The following is an 18,962-nucleotide window of genomic DNA, read 5'->3' as shown; positions in this document are numbered from 1 at the left end:
TGGGGCATGACCAACTGCAGGGTGACTGCAAGGTGGCCGCACCGACTCGAGTCCAACAACTTGGCACACACACACAGAAAAGGGTTAGGATGGCCACACATACATCTGAGCTAAGTGGTAAACACAATGCGGAAATAGAAATGGTCGCAAACACCGCTGGTGCGGAACCTACACTTAATTTAGCAGTACTGAGTGATAAAAAATATGCATCTTTCTCCTTTTAATCGCTCTCTCTGTCTGGCATGTGGCTATTAATATGATTGAGAATGCATCCATTAGCCTTCAACCACTGGCCTTATTTGCCTAATTCATTTAAAGCCGGGCCTACACTGCACGCTGATTTTAATTTGATTTGCCCCTTCAGACAGATTTTCGCAATCGGAAGTGATTTTTCAGCTCCTGAGTGATCGGAGGCCTTATGATATTTTTAAACATGCTTGATTTTTTACAAATTAATACGTTCATGAGTCCTGTGAGATGGTGAGTGATGTAACTGAACGAGTGATACAGGCAATAGCCACTGAGGGAGCAAATATAGAGAAAAGAAGTTGAAGAGCCCTCAGAGACGGAGAGGCTGCTTACTAAACACTGGCAAATAAGAGCCTTTATGATGTGTATAATGTATGAATTCAGATGTTAAGTCTCTTTACAATTTCAAGTCAGCCAGCAGTTTGTAGAAAAATACTTCTCCAACTCTTGCTGTAGAAAATAATATCTGTGTTTCACAACCACATACTCACCAGTTTGTGTTTCCGCTTTGTCTCGTGTGTGCATAAAAGCACAAACAGGTTCGGTCCAGCCTTGTTTACATCGCAAAAATGGGGAGATTTGGGATTTTAGTACTTTTTGTAGTCAAAACTTGTAAAGTCTGTGATACTCTCCTTTTGCCTTATCGTCCAGTCCGCTCTCTCACAAGAAATTCTGTAAAAGGCTGACGTTTAGTTTAGTGTATGCCCGACTTGCTCTCATTAGGAGAGGACTGAGAGTGATTCTAACGAAGACAGTTGTCGCACAAGTGAAATAGATCTGTGATATTTTACAATGGCTCAAGGCCAAGCTTGTACATACTCATCCATAACCAGAAGAAAAATCCGGTCATGGAATCTGGTGATCAAGCGGACAACAGAATTATCAGACTTTCCTTTACCGAGCTGTCTGTATAAATCATTCGATTTGTTAATTATAGAATGTCTGCAAACCTCTGTGATTGCTCTGCCAGGGTAAGAAAGGCTTTGAACATGGGCCTCAGGCCCCACTGGGACATCTCAGCTATCCATTAGCTAATGAAATCAGTAATCCACTCGACACATCCTAATGGACTCAGCAGCTGTTTTCCCGCTGAGGGCATGTGTGTCTGTGTGTGTACGTGTGTTTGTACGTGTGTGTGCGAGAAAGGGAGAGTATAATCTATTTGAAAGTCGAAAGAAAGCGAGAGTGCGAAAGTCTTCAAATTAAAGTAGGGTGAACGTATGTCTGCAGGTGTGTCTGTGTGCTCTGTGTCTCTGAACTTGCATGTATATGTCTGTGTGTGTGAGTGTGTATACATACAGTACTATGCAAAAGTCAAAGACCACCTTTTACATTTCATTTATAGTCAAAACTGCCAAAAACATATATATTCTTGCTTTCAGTTTTTCTAAGAAGTCTGGAAGGATATTTTTCACACCTCCAAAGTGCAGTCGTAGACATTCAATTTTCTGTCTCTCACAATCCAAGTAAACCTAAATAAATTCAGTGATGTTAAAGTCTGAACACTGGGGTGGTCAGTCCATTGTTCTGAGAACACCAGCAGCTTCTTTTTCATTTAAAAACGTTTTTCTTTTTTTGTCTATTTCATTTTCTCAGTAACGGCTTCTTGACAGCTACACACTATTTCAGACCTACAGCAATGAGTTGTGTTTTCACAGTGGAAGAATGGACAGAAACGTCCATTGATTTTTTCAGATCTGAAGCAAGAGTGGAGCTTGATTTCCTCCTCTCTCTCGAAAGGGAGGAGAAAATAAAGAGGAGTACTGTTTATTAGAATTTTGATTGTCTACCAGGTCTTGCATGGAATTACATGTTCTCTTTTAATAATTTGTAATAATTCCAGTTCTGGAAACTCCTGTTTTTTTTCACTTATTTTTCTTTGACTTTCTCCTTCTTTATGCAAGTGGATTATCATATACCCAATGACTTTTGCACAGTACTGTACGAGAGAGTGAGAGGAAGAGAAATATAAAGAGACAGAAAGAGTGAGGGTGTATGAGTGTGTGCTACCTGGGCACGGCTGTGGGTTGCAGTCCTGGTACTCTACAGGAGACCCCCTGCAGGCGGTGGGTGTGCTCTTGCCGTCGCTGTTGGTGCAGGTGCGTTTGCGTGTGCGGTAGCCTTTAGCACAGTCCTGACTGCACGCTGACCACGTCTCCCACGATGACCACCCGGAGCCGGTCAGCCTCACTCCGGGCGTCCTCAACAGCTCATCCACTAAAGCTGAGAAGCACACAGCACACGTTTCAAAGGCACTTTGCCTGCAGCAAATGTTAAATGGTAATTATGCTTCTACATTTTTAAATGTACAATTCCTGATGGATCAACAGACCAGTAGTGCAGGATAATCATACTAATCAGCTACAAACACTACCGTTCAAAAGTCTGATGTTTTCTACTTTCTAGTAACTCTTCAGTTCAGTGATAAAAGATAAATAAAAGATAAATATATTACATTTAATATGCTAGTCCTGTGCGAAGTTATAGCTTCCAAGTAATTAGAAAGAAGGGAGGAAGCCGTAAAAAATAAAGATAGATATGTCTAAAATGCTAACCAGAGCTGTAGATGATGAAGTTAAATGATAAATGATGTTAAATGTAACATCTAGAATGTCTCACATTTGAAAAGTGGTGATTAAATACTCAGATGAATAACTTGGGAAAAAGTATTGTAAACAGATAATTACATTACAGAATGTACAGTTTATAATAACTGAAAATCCTTGAAATATTGAACAAAATTCCTAGATTTTAATCTACAGAATATAAAGTGTTATGTTGCAGATAAATATATGACTTCAAACAATTAGTAGGAAGCTGTGAAAACAGAGCTATTGATAATTTCATAACACTAAGAAAGAAATTAAACAATGCCTCATATTTAAAAAATGGTGATCAAATATTATGCAGATACCAAGAAATTACTGTAAATAGATCATTACAGTATATAATTTATTATTTAACAATTTTTGTTCTTCCCAAACGTTTAAATATTAAATAATATAGTAATATTTCAATCTGCACAGTAAGTTAAAATGTAAGTGTTTACAGCATTTACTGCAATTTTTAATGACAAGTGATTCCAAATGTTTAAACACTACTGTATCTTTGATCGCCCTGCGATAGACTGGCAACCTGTCCAGGGTGCCTTCCGCCCGATGACGGCTGGGATAGGCTCCAGCACCCCACCGCGACCCAGAAGGATAAGCGGTTCAGATGATGTGTGTGTGTGTGTGTATGTGTGTGTGTATCTTTGATCTTGAATCTAGCCCTGTGCAAGTTTTTGCTGAGATAAAAACACTGATATAAGAATAAATATTAATAATATTATTACCATCAGTAGTTTATATGTGTTTGTTTAACCATTTTCAAACCTCTCATTGTGGGAGCCCAGTTCTACGTGTAGGTATCATCTGTCTAGCAATACTTGGTGTGGCTAATCAATACTACATTATGTTAAATCAGGTGGGCTGCTGATGGAATGTAACTTCTAAGTAATGCCTGGGGGCACTGAGGAGAAATCTGTAAACAAACTTTGTTCTTCAAACTAGCTCACAAGATATTAACTACCTTAAAAAAAGAAAGAAATTGTTATTTTTTGCTAAATTTATGTTTATTTGCATCTACTCTAATGAAATATGGTGAATTTACAGACAAAAACATGCTTATTGCAAAGAGAAAAGACTTTAAATAATGTCCACAGAACATCTGCACAGTACTGTACTTGATAATATTGATATTCATTCATTATATTTATATTTAAAAATTGAATGAATCTTCAATTTGGAAGATATTCAAGATATTCTGACCTACACTGATCTGTGCTACTTTAAAAACACAAATTCCACCACAACCTCACATTCACATATCTCCTTCTCTAACATTTTTAGAGGTTTCGTCTGCTACTTTTCTCACTCTCTTTTACACTTCTAATGTGTGAGGACTGGTTTAGCACTTCTGCCTAATTTACAGCAAAGTGCCACAGCTCAGAACATGCTGGCCTTTTCATGAGTAATTCAAGGTTAGCTAGGACACCTCGTCATGCTCTGTTTTACTGCATTTTCTGACGGAACACTCAAGCTGCCACAGTCCAACCACCTACACAGTGAGCTATCCTTTTAGCACGGCTCTGCACTCCCCCTTTTAATGCACTCCGTGCACACCCTCAAGAACAGCCCAGTTCACTTGACTTCTGACAGGAAGTTATAGTTAATCGATGTGGGGGCTGAGACTCATGACGTGGATGGCCGCTGGACGGTGACCGCTGGCTGTCACCAAGGCGGACGAGGGCCGGAGCCAAAACACCTCACATTTACATGCACACATCCCTAGACACAGACACACACACACTACATTCAGGCGGAAAGGCTGTAGGGGGATCTATCGCTAAATCTCTTCAGGCAACACTGACTAATGCACTAAGTGCTTTCAAGATAGAAAATTGAAGTCACATTCACTGTTCACACAGTTCTCTGTATTTTGCTGAAGTCAGGTGTGTGACTATGAAATACAGCAGCTCCCTAGAGCAATAGCATGTTAGTGCTCAGAGGAGAGTTCTGATTACTCTTTAAGAAAGCTAGTCCCAGGAGAATAGTCTTAAATTTTAAGACTCGCACATCAGCAAGCTACTTCTCTCCATGCTCTGTGAAGGTCAGACCTGTTGAACTGTGCTTTACTGGACATTAAAGGGTCATGCTAAGTGCAGGACAAAAGTCTGAAAGTTTGAAAGCAACAATAACTTAAATATACACTAACAGCTTTATTAACATAAAATAAAATGGTTTGGCTACATGTCTGCAGCAATGATGTACAACCAACTGATTCCTAATTTGTTTTGCTTCTAGTGATTCTCCTGCAGAGTTCTTTTGCGGCACTAATCATAACCACCTGATTCACCCATTCAGATGCTCCTGAAGGCTTGATTAACTAATTAACTTCTAAATTAGAAGTCTGTAAATACTAATCAAAGTAAGGGCCTGTTATCAAAATAGTGTGAAAACTTTTCACATATACTACATTTGAGTGTGCAGTAGCAATAAATGGATGTCAAAACCCATTTTAGTATTTGTTAGATGTGACGTATCTTATGGAACTGGCTTGTGACTGACTGACTGAGTGACTAACTGAGTGACCTATAAGTGTAGTCAGAAATTTAAAAAAAGGAATAAAATGTTCTGTAACGGAAGATATTATCAGGATTGATATTGTGTCTCACAACAAGCACAGAGGTGGCATCTAAGAGTAGCTAGTTATGAAAATATTTCAAATGAAAACATGACAAATTCGTAAATCATGTTATCGTTCTGTAGATCAGCTCACAGTATGTTAAATCATATGCACCTAAAACAAAGATAAATCACTAAATCAACTGAATGATCAGCTACAGAATGCCTATTATTCTTATTCTAAAGTATGGAAGGACAACCACACCTGCTATTCCTCCTCCTTCTAATGTCCTGTAAAAGTCCCCCTCAACCTTTTTTTCCCACCCTGTTTCTCAGTCCGATCTCTCAGTCCTGTCTCTGCCTAGAATTCTAGGAAAGTTCTCTCCCCTTCAGTCTAACAGTCTCTCTTCTCATACTACAGCCAAGTGTTGGTTTATCAGAATATAAAAAATATATATATATATATATATATATATATATATATATATATATAAATGTTTGTATAGCAAAAATGACTAAAGCTCGCATTCTCAGCCTTCATTAGCAGCGAGATTGCACTCACAGTCCGTTTCGCAGGTGACTGTCCCGTCATTGGGGCAGAAGCGTGTCTCCACCTTGCGTTTGCCCAGCTGCAGTTCGTGCGGGTCAGCCAGCTGTGCCCGGCAGATGTAACGCACCCTCTGCTCCTGTCGTGCTCCGCCCTGTGTCACGTTCACTGGCACCCACGGAGTCCATGGCGTGTTCCTCCTCACCTCAGGACAGGACTCTAGATTACAGGTCTGATATTCCTGCACAAGGAGAGAGAAAGGAGAGTGAGTAATAATATCCAAAGTGCAAAAATCACTCAGCTCATTCATCTTGCCTGCACAGGACAGCCACTTAGCTTTATGGCAAATACTGTACAGGAAGTGGCTCAGCATTGCTGTGTCATCTTTAGCAACGGATACAGCTTGACGGCTCATTTCCATGCACTCCAGGGAGGTGTTTCAGCTCCTTTGCGAGGAAACTTGATTTGAGTTTTAATAGAGTCAATTAGATCTGAATTAATTGCTCACTCTTGAGACAGGCTGAGAGCACACAGAGAGAAAAACGGGGAGCCTGAATCAGTCACACTGTAAATAAAGTACAACTGCATAGCAAGCACCTTTTCCACCACATGATTAATTACTCTGTGCAGCCGATTGCTGTGGCATTCCTCTTCATGTTCTGTGTACAGTACACCCCTGGAGGAATGCAGGTACACTACAGTTCAAATGCTGCAAATGAATGTCAGATTAATAATTTATGTGATGTTATACACAATAATAACTTATATAACGCAGAGTGAAACATTATAAACTAGACTCAAAAAGCTACTGATAATAATGTACAAAATATAATAATGATAATTATTATTATTTTTGTTATTATAACAATAACGTATTAATAATAAACATTATTTATTCATGATTTATTACTAACTGCTTGCCAAGTTATCTGCCTTTGAATTTTTTTTTTTCAAATATTACACACTACACCATCTGCACTTTCTTGATTTTATAAAAATTGCTCAGGCATATTACTATTATCTCCATCTTAATTCATCATTTGGGACACATCAAAACTTGCTTTTTTACAGCTTCATTGCCTCCTAGTAATAATTTGAAGCTTGTGAAGTTGCACAGAACCAACAATATTCTAATTATCTTATACATTACTTCAAAAATCAGTAGCTAGCCAGAATTTCTGTCTGTGACAAAATGCCAAGTAAAAACAAAATGAGAACTCAAATCTCTTTCATTGTCGCTACTGTTGTTTGTGTTTACTGTGAACATTACATGAAAAATCATGTGACCACCACACAACTTCCAGAGAACTGGACAGTGGTTTTTGGTTCAGATTAAGAACTGTACTGCCTAAAAATGCCTAATGTCCAAAAGTATCCAGATACCTGCGATCATCTGATATTTCTGGCAAATAATATCAATTAATAAGGAATTAGACCTCCTTTGTTGCAGTAACAGCCTCTACTCTTCTGGGAAATCTCTTCACTTGATGTTGGAACATTGTGGATATTAATTTTATGGTAAGACTTTACTTGAAACTTGCTACATATTACTGTCATATTCATGCCATAAACACATCATGGCATATATCATAACCTGTCATGGGTTGTTATGACAGATTATGTTCAGTAATGTAAAGGTATCATATTACCATAACTGTTACCTAGGATAGTATGTGACATAAGCTGTCCAGACATCAAATATTACAGTATCCGTCATGACAATTATCAGTAATGATAACATAACACTGTTATATTACTGGACAAAATCTGTCATGACAATTCTTGACAGCATATGATATCTGCTATGGCATGTTTATGTCAATTTTAGAAGCATCTTATACATGTATCTGCAACATGAAAACACTGATTCCAGTCTTTTAAGCAACAATACACGTCACGATTCCAGCATGCTCTTGAAAATGAGCCAGGTGCTGTATGCCTCATAAAGAAATGTGCAGTGTTACTTCTACTCAATGTGTCAGGGGATTGAGTGTGTCCGGTGTTGAGGTCCACTCTAAGATCAGACAAGCTCCCCTGAGAGTGGAGCCGCTGGGTTATCATGTACGCACAGAGACTGAGCAAGCTAAACCCTAGGGGACAGAGAGAGAGAGAGAGAGAGAGAGAGAGAGAGAGAGAGAGAGAGAAAGAGAGAAAGAAGGAAAGACAGGATAACGCACCAGTGCGCAGCCTGGACAGCTGTTTCCATTCTCACAGTTCCTGGAGCGAGAGTGCACTCCTCCTCCACACTCAGCACTGCACTTGGACCAGGGTGACCACAAGGACCAGAAAATGGGCTGAGGACATGACACCTTCTCATTACAGAGTCTGAAGGGAAAAAAGGAGGCTCAGGTTATTCTCATGCAGAGACACTCATCACTGTGCCCTCATTCCTCAAAACATAAAACAGGACACAGAACAATCAGTGCAAAGAAATAAGCCTTCAGACAGCACTTCGACATCAAAGAAAACCAACTGACTGCTGAGATATGCGGGGAAAAAAGATCAGGGGTAATTCAAGATTTTGCAGTTACATCATTTCATGCAATCAAGTGTCAAACATCAGAAGAATGTCTTATTCCAGCAGTCTCACTGCCTTCACACGCTGTCTGAAAGTGAAGGTGTGGATGAGTATGTGGCATGCTGGGCGAGAGAACTCTATGATCTCCGTCTCTCACCTCTGCTCTCTGGCTTGGCCCACACACACTCGGCCGCCGTGTCTGGGCGAGGGGTTGTTGCAGGATCGCTGGCGCACCTCAAAGCCAATCTCACAGCTGGTACTGCACTGGCCCCATGATGACCATGGTGTCCAGCCCCCATTCCTATAGCAAAACATAGAGAGGATCACTAAGGTGCCACAGATGAAATCTTGCAAAATTTCTCTCACATAAAAAAAAGCCTATGTCACTGCATGGAGCTGGATAGTAAGGCAATTCCTCTGTATAAAAACTGTCTAGCCTTCTTAAAGGACAATCTTTATCCTGGTTGTCAGTTATAGATTATCTAGTTAACTCTAAATGACTGTGTAATTTAGTGTCTGTAAGAGAAAAGAATTCTACAGTCTACTTACCAACAGATGGTAACAGACTATGTGGTGATTCTCAAAAGCATTAGAGTTAAACTCATGTATTAGATTAAGGGGTTATGATTTTGGGTTAAGGTGAATGATAGGGTTACAAATAGTTCACAATTCAAATAAAATCTTAACAAACTGAAATGCTCACTGTATGTTGTGGCTGAAATACACTTCAGTGGTAAACACAGTGAAGTAAAACTGCAGTTACCTTGAGCAGTTGGCCACTTCAATTGTAGGACCCTCACAGTTTTTGCCCCCACACCTGGGAGGAGGGCTGTCACATGCCCTTGAACGACACAAGCAAGCACTGATGCCGTCGCCATCGTCATGGCTGCAAGGTTGCCACGGGGCCCAGGGACCGTAGGCACCATCCGAGGTTTGGTTTCGCAGCTGGAATAAAAAACAAAATGTATGTGTAAAAGAGGCAAGGAGGCCCGATTTGCTCTGCAAGCATGGCTGCACTTTCACGCTGATCTACAGCCAGTTTCCCTCGAACCAGCATCAGAGACTCGGCAGACCTGCCTGCAGATGACCATGAAAGGGCAACTTCAACCAAAACTAATTGACTTTGAGAAACAGAGGCTACTGAGAACAGCTGGCTCAGATGATGTCATCAATCATGTGGCGTGCCACCCTTCACGCCTCAGCAGCTGCTAAACTGCACGATGAGTCCTCGGAGAAGTGAGGAGCGCAAGCCACACACCAAGGAGGAAGAGAAGGAGAAGAAGTAAGAGTGGCATTTAGGGGGCTTTGGGCTTTGCTGCCTTTCTCAGTCGCATTCTCTTCTGTGTGTGTTAGTACTCACATGATCAATGTTGATCACTGATTGGTCAAACACAATCACCACAGAATCTTCTTAATTCATCACTCATGTCAGACAACAGGCATTTGAAAACTAGTCTAACTGCTTTCACCTGTGTGTGCTGTCATTTGACAGGAAGCTAGTAGTACATAAGCCTTTAGTTAGTTTCTTTGTGAGGTACTGTTTCCCTGAAACCTACTGAGCGTTGTTTATCTGATTGCCTGTATTCCGTGGTTTTGACCACTGCCTTGTTTATCCCATTTTTGACTTTTGCTTCGTCCTTTTGGTACTTTTGCCACTACTGACTGATCTGTGTTTTTTTAACCTTTTGGCCTGTTTCACGACGACGACTTTTGCTCTGCCCTTTTGATTCTGTTTTGCTGTTTTTTATTAAACCGCCATCATCTTTACATCCGCAAGCATCTGGTTTCTGTTGACTTGTCACACAGTGTCATATTACCATAACTGTTAACTGTCATTAGAGTTACCTAGAATATGTTTAGCACAAATTACACAAAATTATTTTCACAGATTCATTGCTTCTTACTAATTAATTGAAATCTTTGAAACTGCAAGGGATGAGCATTTTATGCATGTATCTGCAACTTGGTTTTACACTTTTGAAAACATCAATTCCAGTCTTCTGAGCGATAGTGTACATGTCAGGAGTGTGCTCTTGGAAATGTGCCAGGTGCTACATGCCTCATAAGGAAATGTGCAGTGTTGATACTGCTGTTTTTTGTTGCTGTTGTGACAAAACCATCTCCAAAATGGTAAACATTGTATAAATGGTTTAGAGGAAAAAGAAAAAAATGGTTTACAGGAGAAAGACTTTGAATAGAAGTTAATAAAAAATGTAAAAACTTTGATAGAAACTAATGAACAATTTTGTACAAGTAGTTTTTGGTATTTCTGTTGTTCCACTCATCATGAAATTTTAATACACTGTAAAGGACAGCTGGCATTTTCAGCTTCTGTAAAAAAAAATGTAAAAAATTAAAAATGAAACAGCGAAGTTCTGTTTACTGTGAGACATCATGTGACCACCAAACAATTTCCAGAGAACCCTGCCAACTTTTAAATTAGTAACTGTACTGTGCTGTACTGCACTGGGCGGAAAAATGCCCAGTGTCCAAAAGTCACAGATACTTGCACTCATCCAACATTTCTTTCAAAATCCAGAGCATAATAAGGAATTAGACCCCCTATGCTGCAGTAACAGCTCTTCTGGGAAATCTTCCCACTAGATGTTAGAACATTGCTGTGGGGATTTGATTCCCTTTAGACACACAAGCACAGTAAGGTCTGTGGACCGATTAGGTCTGGTTCATAAATAGGGCTCTAATTCATCCCAAAGGTGTTTCATCACTCCAAAGACCATGATTCCACTCCTCCACAGTGCAACAGAAAGGGTTTTCATAATCTCCTAGCTGATGCTTTGCATTGGGACTTTGAGATAATTTAATTTAAGTATGAGGGTGGCTGAAAACCAGTTAGTGGGGTAGGGAAAGGGTATTTATATACCCTTTTTTAATTAAAATGATGAACTTGTAGAATTATTCTATGCATTCTATGCATATTTTTTCCGGTGTATGTATATTTGTTTTTACACCACGAGCCAACTAAAGTTCCTACTTGAATAATAAGGCCAAACATGACTGACCGGGCAGGCCGTGATGTTCTGAAACCACTGGCTCATGTTGGAGCTGTCCTCAATGGTGGTGCAGCGACGTTGCTTCTTGTCCCAGCCACAGTATGGGTCTCTGGCATCTAAACACATCCTGGAACAGAAACAGACACAGAGTGAAAAAGAAGCAAAGAGGGAGAGGGAGAAATGAGGTAAATGGGGCAATTCCATCCAGCTAAACTATTATTATTAAACTACATGTAAGTTCACAGTCAGCCCCAAATGAAGTGACACCCAACATGGATGTCTTTCCAGGGAGAGTTGAACAAATCTTGATATAATCCTCCCATATCCATCTGACACGATGCATTAAAATGGAGATCAAGTATTTGTAAGCTGGTGAAAAAACACAGGCTTAATGAAGTGTAATTATATTTAAACCCACTAATGAAGTTAAGCCATGAGAGGTGTGTGTGGTGCAGGAATGCAAGGCAGCATGGTGGGAAGCCCTCATGCACCGGCTGCCCCCCAAGCTGCCCCTTTAGCCTCAAAGACTCTTATTTCTGGCACAAGCAGCTGGGTTTGTTTGAGCTGGGTGGCTGGCGCTCCAACCTTGAGGTTGAGGAAAACACACAGTGTTGATACAGCTTACAGTGCCAAGAACGAACACGACTGAAAGGGGAACTCTGACTGGAGTACGAACTCTGCGGGCTGGGGGAGTGGAATCTGGCTATGAGTAATTATTGCTATTCTACATCTTGCAAATATAGTAGATTCTCCAGCTTCTCTCCCTTGAACCTCTCAGGTCAGTCCTTGGGTCATTTGCTTCAGCATGAAAGAGTGGATGTTTTTTTTCTCCTTCATATTAAAATCAATATGTCTGTGAAACTATAACTAGTTACACTTACTCATGTCCACTTGCGTAGCCGTCTGCAGGCCCCAGTGGCCATTTGACGTGGATGTTTTTAATACATTTAATCAAATAAAATGTTTCCTTATAGCACTTTTATCAAATTAACTAGGACACTGATAGCTCTCTTTGTGTGATATGTATTGAGCTGCAAGAGAACAATAAGGGTTGAAATTGGAGGGGTCACAGCCCCCTGCATTTCACACCTCTCCACAAAGATGTGGACCAACGGAATGAAACTGCTTCTTGATATTGTACAAAAATACCATTTAAGCACAATAACATTTTTTTTTATATAAAAAAGTTTTTACTTGCTTACATTTTAGTGCTCACATTTAGGTACACATACCTTTTGATATTTAACCGAATTTAATTCTGTTACACCGGTGTCAGAATATGTACTGAATGTACTAGAAAGCTCTGATGCAGTTCCATGAAGAAGTACATAAGTAGCTTCTTACAAATCAGTAACGTTGCTGACATTGATCTAGTGCATAGGATCAGTGTATCAAACCCTGAAAGCAATAATGGACACAAACATTCCACAACCTGACTATTGATGAAATAAGGCAGAAGAATTATTTAAACTTATATGCACTATAAATATATATATATATATAGAGAGAGAGAGAGAGAGAGGTTGAACTGATTTTCACAACAATATTCTCATTCTTTCAGGTACTTAGAGTCATGCTGTGGCTGCACTTAGCAGAAGAAACACTGCACTATAGATTAACCAGTCGATTTGAGCTGCGCCATCAACCACTGTTGTTTACACTGACCCTTGTGTTTCTCTGGCAGTTAACATGTGTAAGGAATAATTGAGAAAATGGAAGGTTCCTGCCAATTAAGGCCATCTTGTGGAAGAAAGGGAATAATGATATCAATGTGGTTCAGAAGGCCCAATTAGCCCCAGTTACCAGGAGCAGAGAGGCAAGCCCTCAGGGCACTGACCTGCAAGCAAAACCCATTTAAGCGAGAAGTAGGTGCTGGTCTCATTAATTACAGTGGAGAAATCCGCTCCCATGAACCAGTGGCAGTGAGAGTTAGCCAACCATGTAAGCTCTTAAGACTGTGAAAACACAGCAGCTCGAAGGGAATGCTGATTTGACAGTTTGAGCAGTGAACAGTGGTGGGCTGGTCTTACAGAGGACCGCCGGACACGCAAACAGAGCCTAGGGGCACTGGCAGGCCACAGCTTCTCTCAGCCATGTGCCAGCTGACCCTCGGAGGGAAATTAAAAGCCTGGCCTGTGAAAGGTGTGTGGCCGTCTGCAGTTTAGAGCCCTCGGAGTGGCCACTGAGAGAGAGAGAGAGAGAGATAGAGAGAGAGAGAGAGAGAGAGATGTTTTGTACATTTGGGCTAGAGGGCAAAGGCAAATGTTTAGCTCCTCTCTGACCTACCTCTCTCTCCTGTGGAAAAAAGGGCTGCGGCAGCAGAAAAAAAGCTGCACTAGCCCTCCATCTCTCCATTCTGACTGCTCAACTGTTTTAAAAATAGCCATAAACATTACTTAGCACTGGGTGAAGACTCAGTATTTCATCATAAATAGGTATGAAAGTAGTGGAATAGAGTTTGCAGTGTATTTGCCTGTGTGTGTATGTGAATACTGTAAGTGCACTCCAGCAAGATTCCAAGTGACACAAACTGCACTGCTGTATAATTCAATGTGGTTTCCTGATAGCTCACTACATCGCGCACAAAGCCACAAAACATGCCTTGTTAAATTTTAAACAGTACACGAGGTGGAAATAAACTAACACATAAAACAATGTGGCATGGCGACTGACAGAATGTGATAAATCTCATCTACTCTCTGCGGGCTTAATGGATGTTTTAAAGGGATACGGAGGGCTATAAAAGCACTGTCCTTTTTATAGGCCTTTTAAAAAAGAAAGATGGGAAGCAAATAGTTATCACCATCCCTTTAACAGCAAATCATGCCCTCATCATTATAAACAAGGCATCTGGTTGATCGGGTGCTTATCAAGTAGCCAAAGGCAAATTCTTGCTTATGGCGATAAGCTGAACTCATTTACCCCTCAGTTATTTGATTTCCAGTCAAAAAGGCCTTTAAGGACCAGTTATTCGTTTTTTAGGAGATATTTCTGAGTAGATTACACACAGGATAATCTACTTGCATAAGGAGGGGGAAAGTCAAAGGGAAAACAAATGAATAAAATATGAGAAGACATAGACCTAACAACCGGGTCAGGCCTGGTAGACCACCAAAAATGCCACCTTCAAATGAACAGCACTTAAAGCTTTTATCTTAGGAGAAAATCAATCTTGCTTCAGATCCGAAAGAACTCACTGGCGTTTCTGTGCATCTTTCAACTGTGAGAAGACAAGCTAACGTTATGAGTTTGAAACCAACTTCTAAGACTGAACTTTGGAGGAGTGAAAAATGTGGAAGGATATTAAAATTAGATGTTGAGGCTTCTGTGTAATATTCTTTTAAATACATTTCCTGCTTTTCCCCTGCCGCTAAAAATCTATGACCTAATGTTTGTATTGACTGGAACTTCAATAAACAAATGGTGGTCTCTGATTTTTGACAATACTGAATAAAAAATGCAACTTAGTGAAGTTTAAACCTGCAAGACATCAGTAATTGCTGTGCATTTTTTACATTGCTACTTGTGCAGTCAGTGTATGTATGGAGTGGATTCTTCAAAAGACTTTGACGATGATGTCATCGGCTTCGTATCACAGTTCAGGAAGTATACTTGCAGAAAATGAGTGATGAGCCTCATGGTGTTCCATGTATCATAATCCTTAGCAACATTTGATGGTATTTCATGCACTGTTAATGGCATGTTCCAGCTCTTAGTATATCAGAATGTATGCAGTAATCCATTGTCTCCAGCTAAAATTCTTGTTTATTTAAACAACGGAAGGCATAAAATAGCATGGCAGTGGATTAGTGTCATTGTATAGCAATTTGTGTTCTCACGTTAGTACTCATACCCTGGTGATGTATTTTCTTGTAGTTTTACCCTACTTCCAGTCAACCACTAAAAGAGACGAACTGGGCTTCCTCTTCAGCGTGGTGATTGGGAGAGGAGTTGTCTATCTGCTGACTTACGCAGGGCGTATAAGGGTGGCAGAATACTACTGTTAATTACAGTGATTGTATTTCCAACCAAGAAATATCACTTGATCATTCTTGCTCTACTGATCTTGATTTGCTATGATAGACTAATGGTTAGAAAAGGATATAAAACTATTACTGGATTTTTGGTCTTTACAAGCTTTGACCTTTACAAGTTCTCCATCATGGAGTGGTATCTGTGAGGATTACAAGGAATTGTCAGAAGCTGTTTCTTTTTTTGCTTAGGATTTATAGGAAACTAGTTGAGAAAAGCTACCAGGCTGTGCCCATTAATCCTGTCCCTGGGCCTTAAAAGCGGTTTGGAGGCTGGATGGCTTCTTGCTGGTCCTATAAACCTAAGCCTGAAGAGAGAAGGAATTGTCAGCCCAAACCCATAACATACAGCTGTAAGAAAAGGAAAAGGCAGGAGACAGCTGTATGATGACTCAGTCAGATCCTTTAATGACCTCAACTCAGGAGGAGAAGAAAAGTTGGAGTTTGCCAGAACTTCAGGGCAGCGGGGTTGAGACATATTGCCGGACTGAATGAAGGCTGAGGGAAAGCACAGAAGAGAAATGGCTTCAGGATTGGAAGTCTGCCAGAGGAGAGTCAGTTAAAAGCCAAACATTCTGCAGTAGTAATAAATGCCTTCACTTTCTGATTACTTTCTTTCCTCTTTTTTCTCTCCTTCTCCTGCTCGGCACTCCCTCAAGCCGAGTGCTCCAACAGGCCACGCTGCTGTGAGCTCTTAACCACTGTGTTTTTTAGCACCCTGTTGACAAGCTGGCGCCAACAACAAGTCATAAATTTTGTTGGTCACGGAGCTCCTCGGAGCCCCATAATAAAGCTCTGCTCTCTCAGGCTGGATTCTAACCTTTTCAACAGCTACAGGTAAAAGGCTAAAGTCAGACATAACCATTCACAAGAAAGTATTTCACAGACTCTAGTGAGTCACAGTAGGTCAGTTTCTTTGACACAGATTAAGCTTGGTTTTGTAGGAAATGAGTTCACCATTCTGGACTTTCAAACTTAAGAACAGACTCAGTATGTGTCTACTACTGAAGGAGAAGGGAGTATTCAAGGAGTCTGTGGATGTGACATTCACACATAAAGACGTATGATGTGTTCAGAAAAACTACGCCCCCATATCTCTGACTTTTAAATGATCATTTCAGGCTTTACAGGGTGACTTGCAACAGCACACACCATGATCTGACTCAATATTGCTACATCTTTCAATTTTAACAAAAAACTTACATAGTGTAGCTTTAAGGAGAAGGGAGCTACCTGATGCAAGCAAAGTTTCAAATCAGTCTCACCTGCTATTTCTGAGACCAGATGAGCATGGTGTTTTCCTTAAAGCCAATGAGCTGAAAACAAGCTGCCCACAAAAGAGGTAATGGGAATCCTAAGGGAAAGCTGTAAAAACATTTGTGGTTTTCCGAGCGAATCATGTCGTTTGTGCTGTTTATATCCTGCCCTTGAGTTAAAGACTGGGTACAAACTGTTTTTCAGCTGTAAACACAAACACATCATTGGGCATCAAAACGCCTCATCTCTTCCTCATCCAAATACATTAAATGCCAATATCGACGTTATTACTCTAAATAGCCTTTTATCCACACTAGACTGTGGAACATTTACAGCATAAAGCTTCTTACATGTTCCATTAGCTGTGGTGAAATTACTGAATCCCTCAGAGTAGCAAAGCACATACAGGCTAATCTGGCCGCTGCCATGAAGTAAAATGGCACACTTGTTTGACCGCCACATGCGTCTGAATGTTGCAAATTGGTGGCAGCCCTTCATTCTTCCTGCACCCACACTGCCGCTTTGTTGTGCATGGTTAGCGGGAAGCTGTGGGCGAGCAGAGCTTGTCGTTAAGAAGTATGCTGTTCCTGCACCTCAGCCACTGCTGCTTCAACCTCCACATCCATTTCTCCCAGAGACACAGTCGCCCTCTCTCTCCCTCACTAACGCTCGCTGAAGTAGATTGATGTGGCCGAGCGACTCCACTGGCAATGTGTTCCGGCCAAACAAATGGCAGAGTAAATGAGTTTTTTACAGGAGAGGCGCGCGGCTGGGGTGAGGGGTGTTAGCAGGAAGTGGAGCGCCGAGAGGTCAAATGTAATTACACAGAACCTGAGCCACCAACGATGGGAGCACTTTGCATTAAGCCACTAATAAACACTTCTCTGAAGGCAAGAGGAACGGTAGAGAAAAGTTAATTTGTGCCTCTTTTCAGCTGCAAAATGAGCTGTGGCTAGAAAACCTGAGGCTGCGTGCAGATATCAGAAGAGTCCATGTTAATTATAGCTGTACGAACCCTGAAACATTCTGAAAAGGTTGCCAGTCTTCTTCTATTGTTCAGATTCAAAGTAACTGCATTTTTGTTCTTTTTGTTATCTTTAGAATAAACTGAAAATTGACTTTTGCAATAGAATTTAACCTCTTATCCAGGACAAGGTCTAGATCTCACATAGCTCAAACCTTTTAGAAAGGATGATCATACACTGATGAGCCATGATGAACAATGGTGCATGTTGTCTGGGATATTTTAGATGGTAAGCGAGCAGCTGGTCCTCGTAGTCACCATTTTGGATGTGTGAGAAAAGAGCAGGTGTGAAGACCTGAGCAACTCTGACAAGGGTTTATAGCCAGACGACTGAGTTGGACCATCTTCAAAATGGCATTATGGTAGAACTTGCTGTTCAGCAGTGGTCAGTACCCTACCAACAGTAGTCCGAGGAGAGGCAAACCACAAACTTGGACAGGGTGTACCAAGCCCAAAGCTCATCAGTGCTCAAGGACAGTGAAGGCTCTCCCATCTGGTCCAAACTGACAGAAGGGCTACTGTGGTACAAGTCAGAAATTTATAATGATGGTTGAGTGAGGAATGTGTCACAATACCCAGTGCATTGCACCCTGCTGCATATGGGGCTGCGGTCAGAGTGCCCCTGTTAACCTCTGTCCACTGTCGAAAGCCCCACAGTGGGCACAGGAGCACTGGAACTGGACTTTGGACAATGGAAGAAGGTCGCCTTGTCTGATGAATGCTGTTTTCTTTTACATCACATGAACAGCTGGGTACGTGCGCTAAGTTTACCTGGGGAAGTGATGGCACCAAGACGCACTGTGGAAAGAAGATGAGCCAGTGGAGGGAGTGTGATGCTCTGGGCAACGTTCTAATAGGAAACTCCGGGTCCGGCATTCATGTTTATGTCAATTTGACATGTGCCACTTACCAACTAACATCACTAACATTGCTGCAGATGAGGATTCTTCTGTGGTATTCCCCAATGGCAGTGGCCTCTTTCAGTAGTATAATGCACCATGCTACTCTGCACACATTGTTCGGGTATGGTTTGAGGAACATGAAAAAGAGTTCAAGGCATTTCCTGGGCATCCAAATTCCCCAGACATAAATCCTATTGAGCATCTATGTGATCTGTTTGAACAACAAGTCCGATCAGCACCAGCTCCTACTTGTGACTT

At 41.0% G+C, this 18,962-nt stretch overlaps 1 protein-coding gene across 2 annotated transcripts in view; it reads right to left on the bottom strand.

Annotated features, from left to right (window-relative positions):
- sema5ba (sema domain, seven thrombospondin repeats (type 1 and type 1-like), transmembrane domain (TM) and short cytoplasmic domain, (semaphorin) 5Ba) overlaps positions 1-18,962 on the bottom strand; it is a 164,338-nt gene that overhangs the window by 20,818 nt on the left and 124,558 nt on the right. For both annotated transcript variants that reach the window (XM_036593353.1, XM_036593436.1), the window contains exons 13-18: positions 11,500-11,617; positions 9,243-9,424; positions 8,637-8,780; positions 8,139-8,286; positions 5,977-6,202; positions 2,260-2,472 (exon numbers count right to left, since the gene is read on the bottom strand). In XM_036593353.1, coding sequence (XP_036449246.1) covers positions 2,260-2,472; positions 5,977-6,202; positions 8,139-8,286; positions 8,637-8,780; positions 9,243-9,424; positions 11,500-11,617 — 1,031 coding nt within the window. The remainder of the gene's footprint in view (positions 1-2,259; positions 2,473-5,976; positions 6,203-8,138; positions 8,287-8,636; positions 8,781-9,242; positions 9,425-11,499; positions 11,618-18,962) is intronic.

The sequence above is a fragment of the Colossoma macropomum genome, unplaced genomic scaffold (assembly GCF_904425465.1).
Source record: "Colossoma macropomum unplaced genomic scaffold, Colossoma_macropomum, whole genome shotgun sequence".
NCBI lineage: Eukaryota > Metazoa > Chordata > Actinopteri > Characiformes > Serrasalmidae > Colossoma > Colossoma macropomum.
Note: the sequence above shows the minus strand (reverse complement) of the source record. Positions and strands in the feature narration are given on the sequence as shown.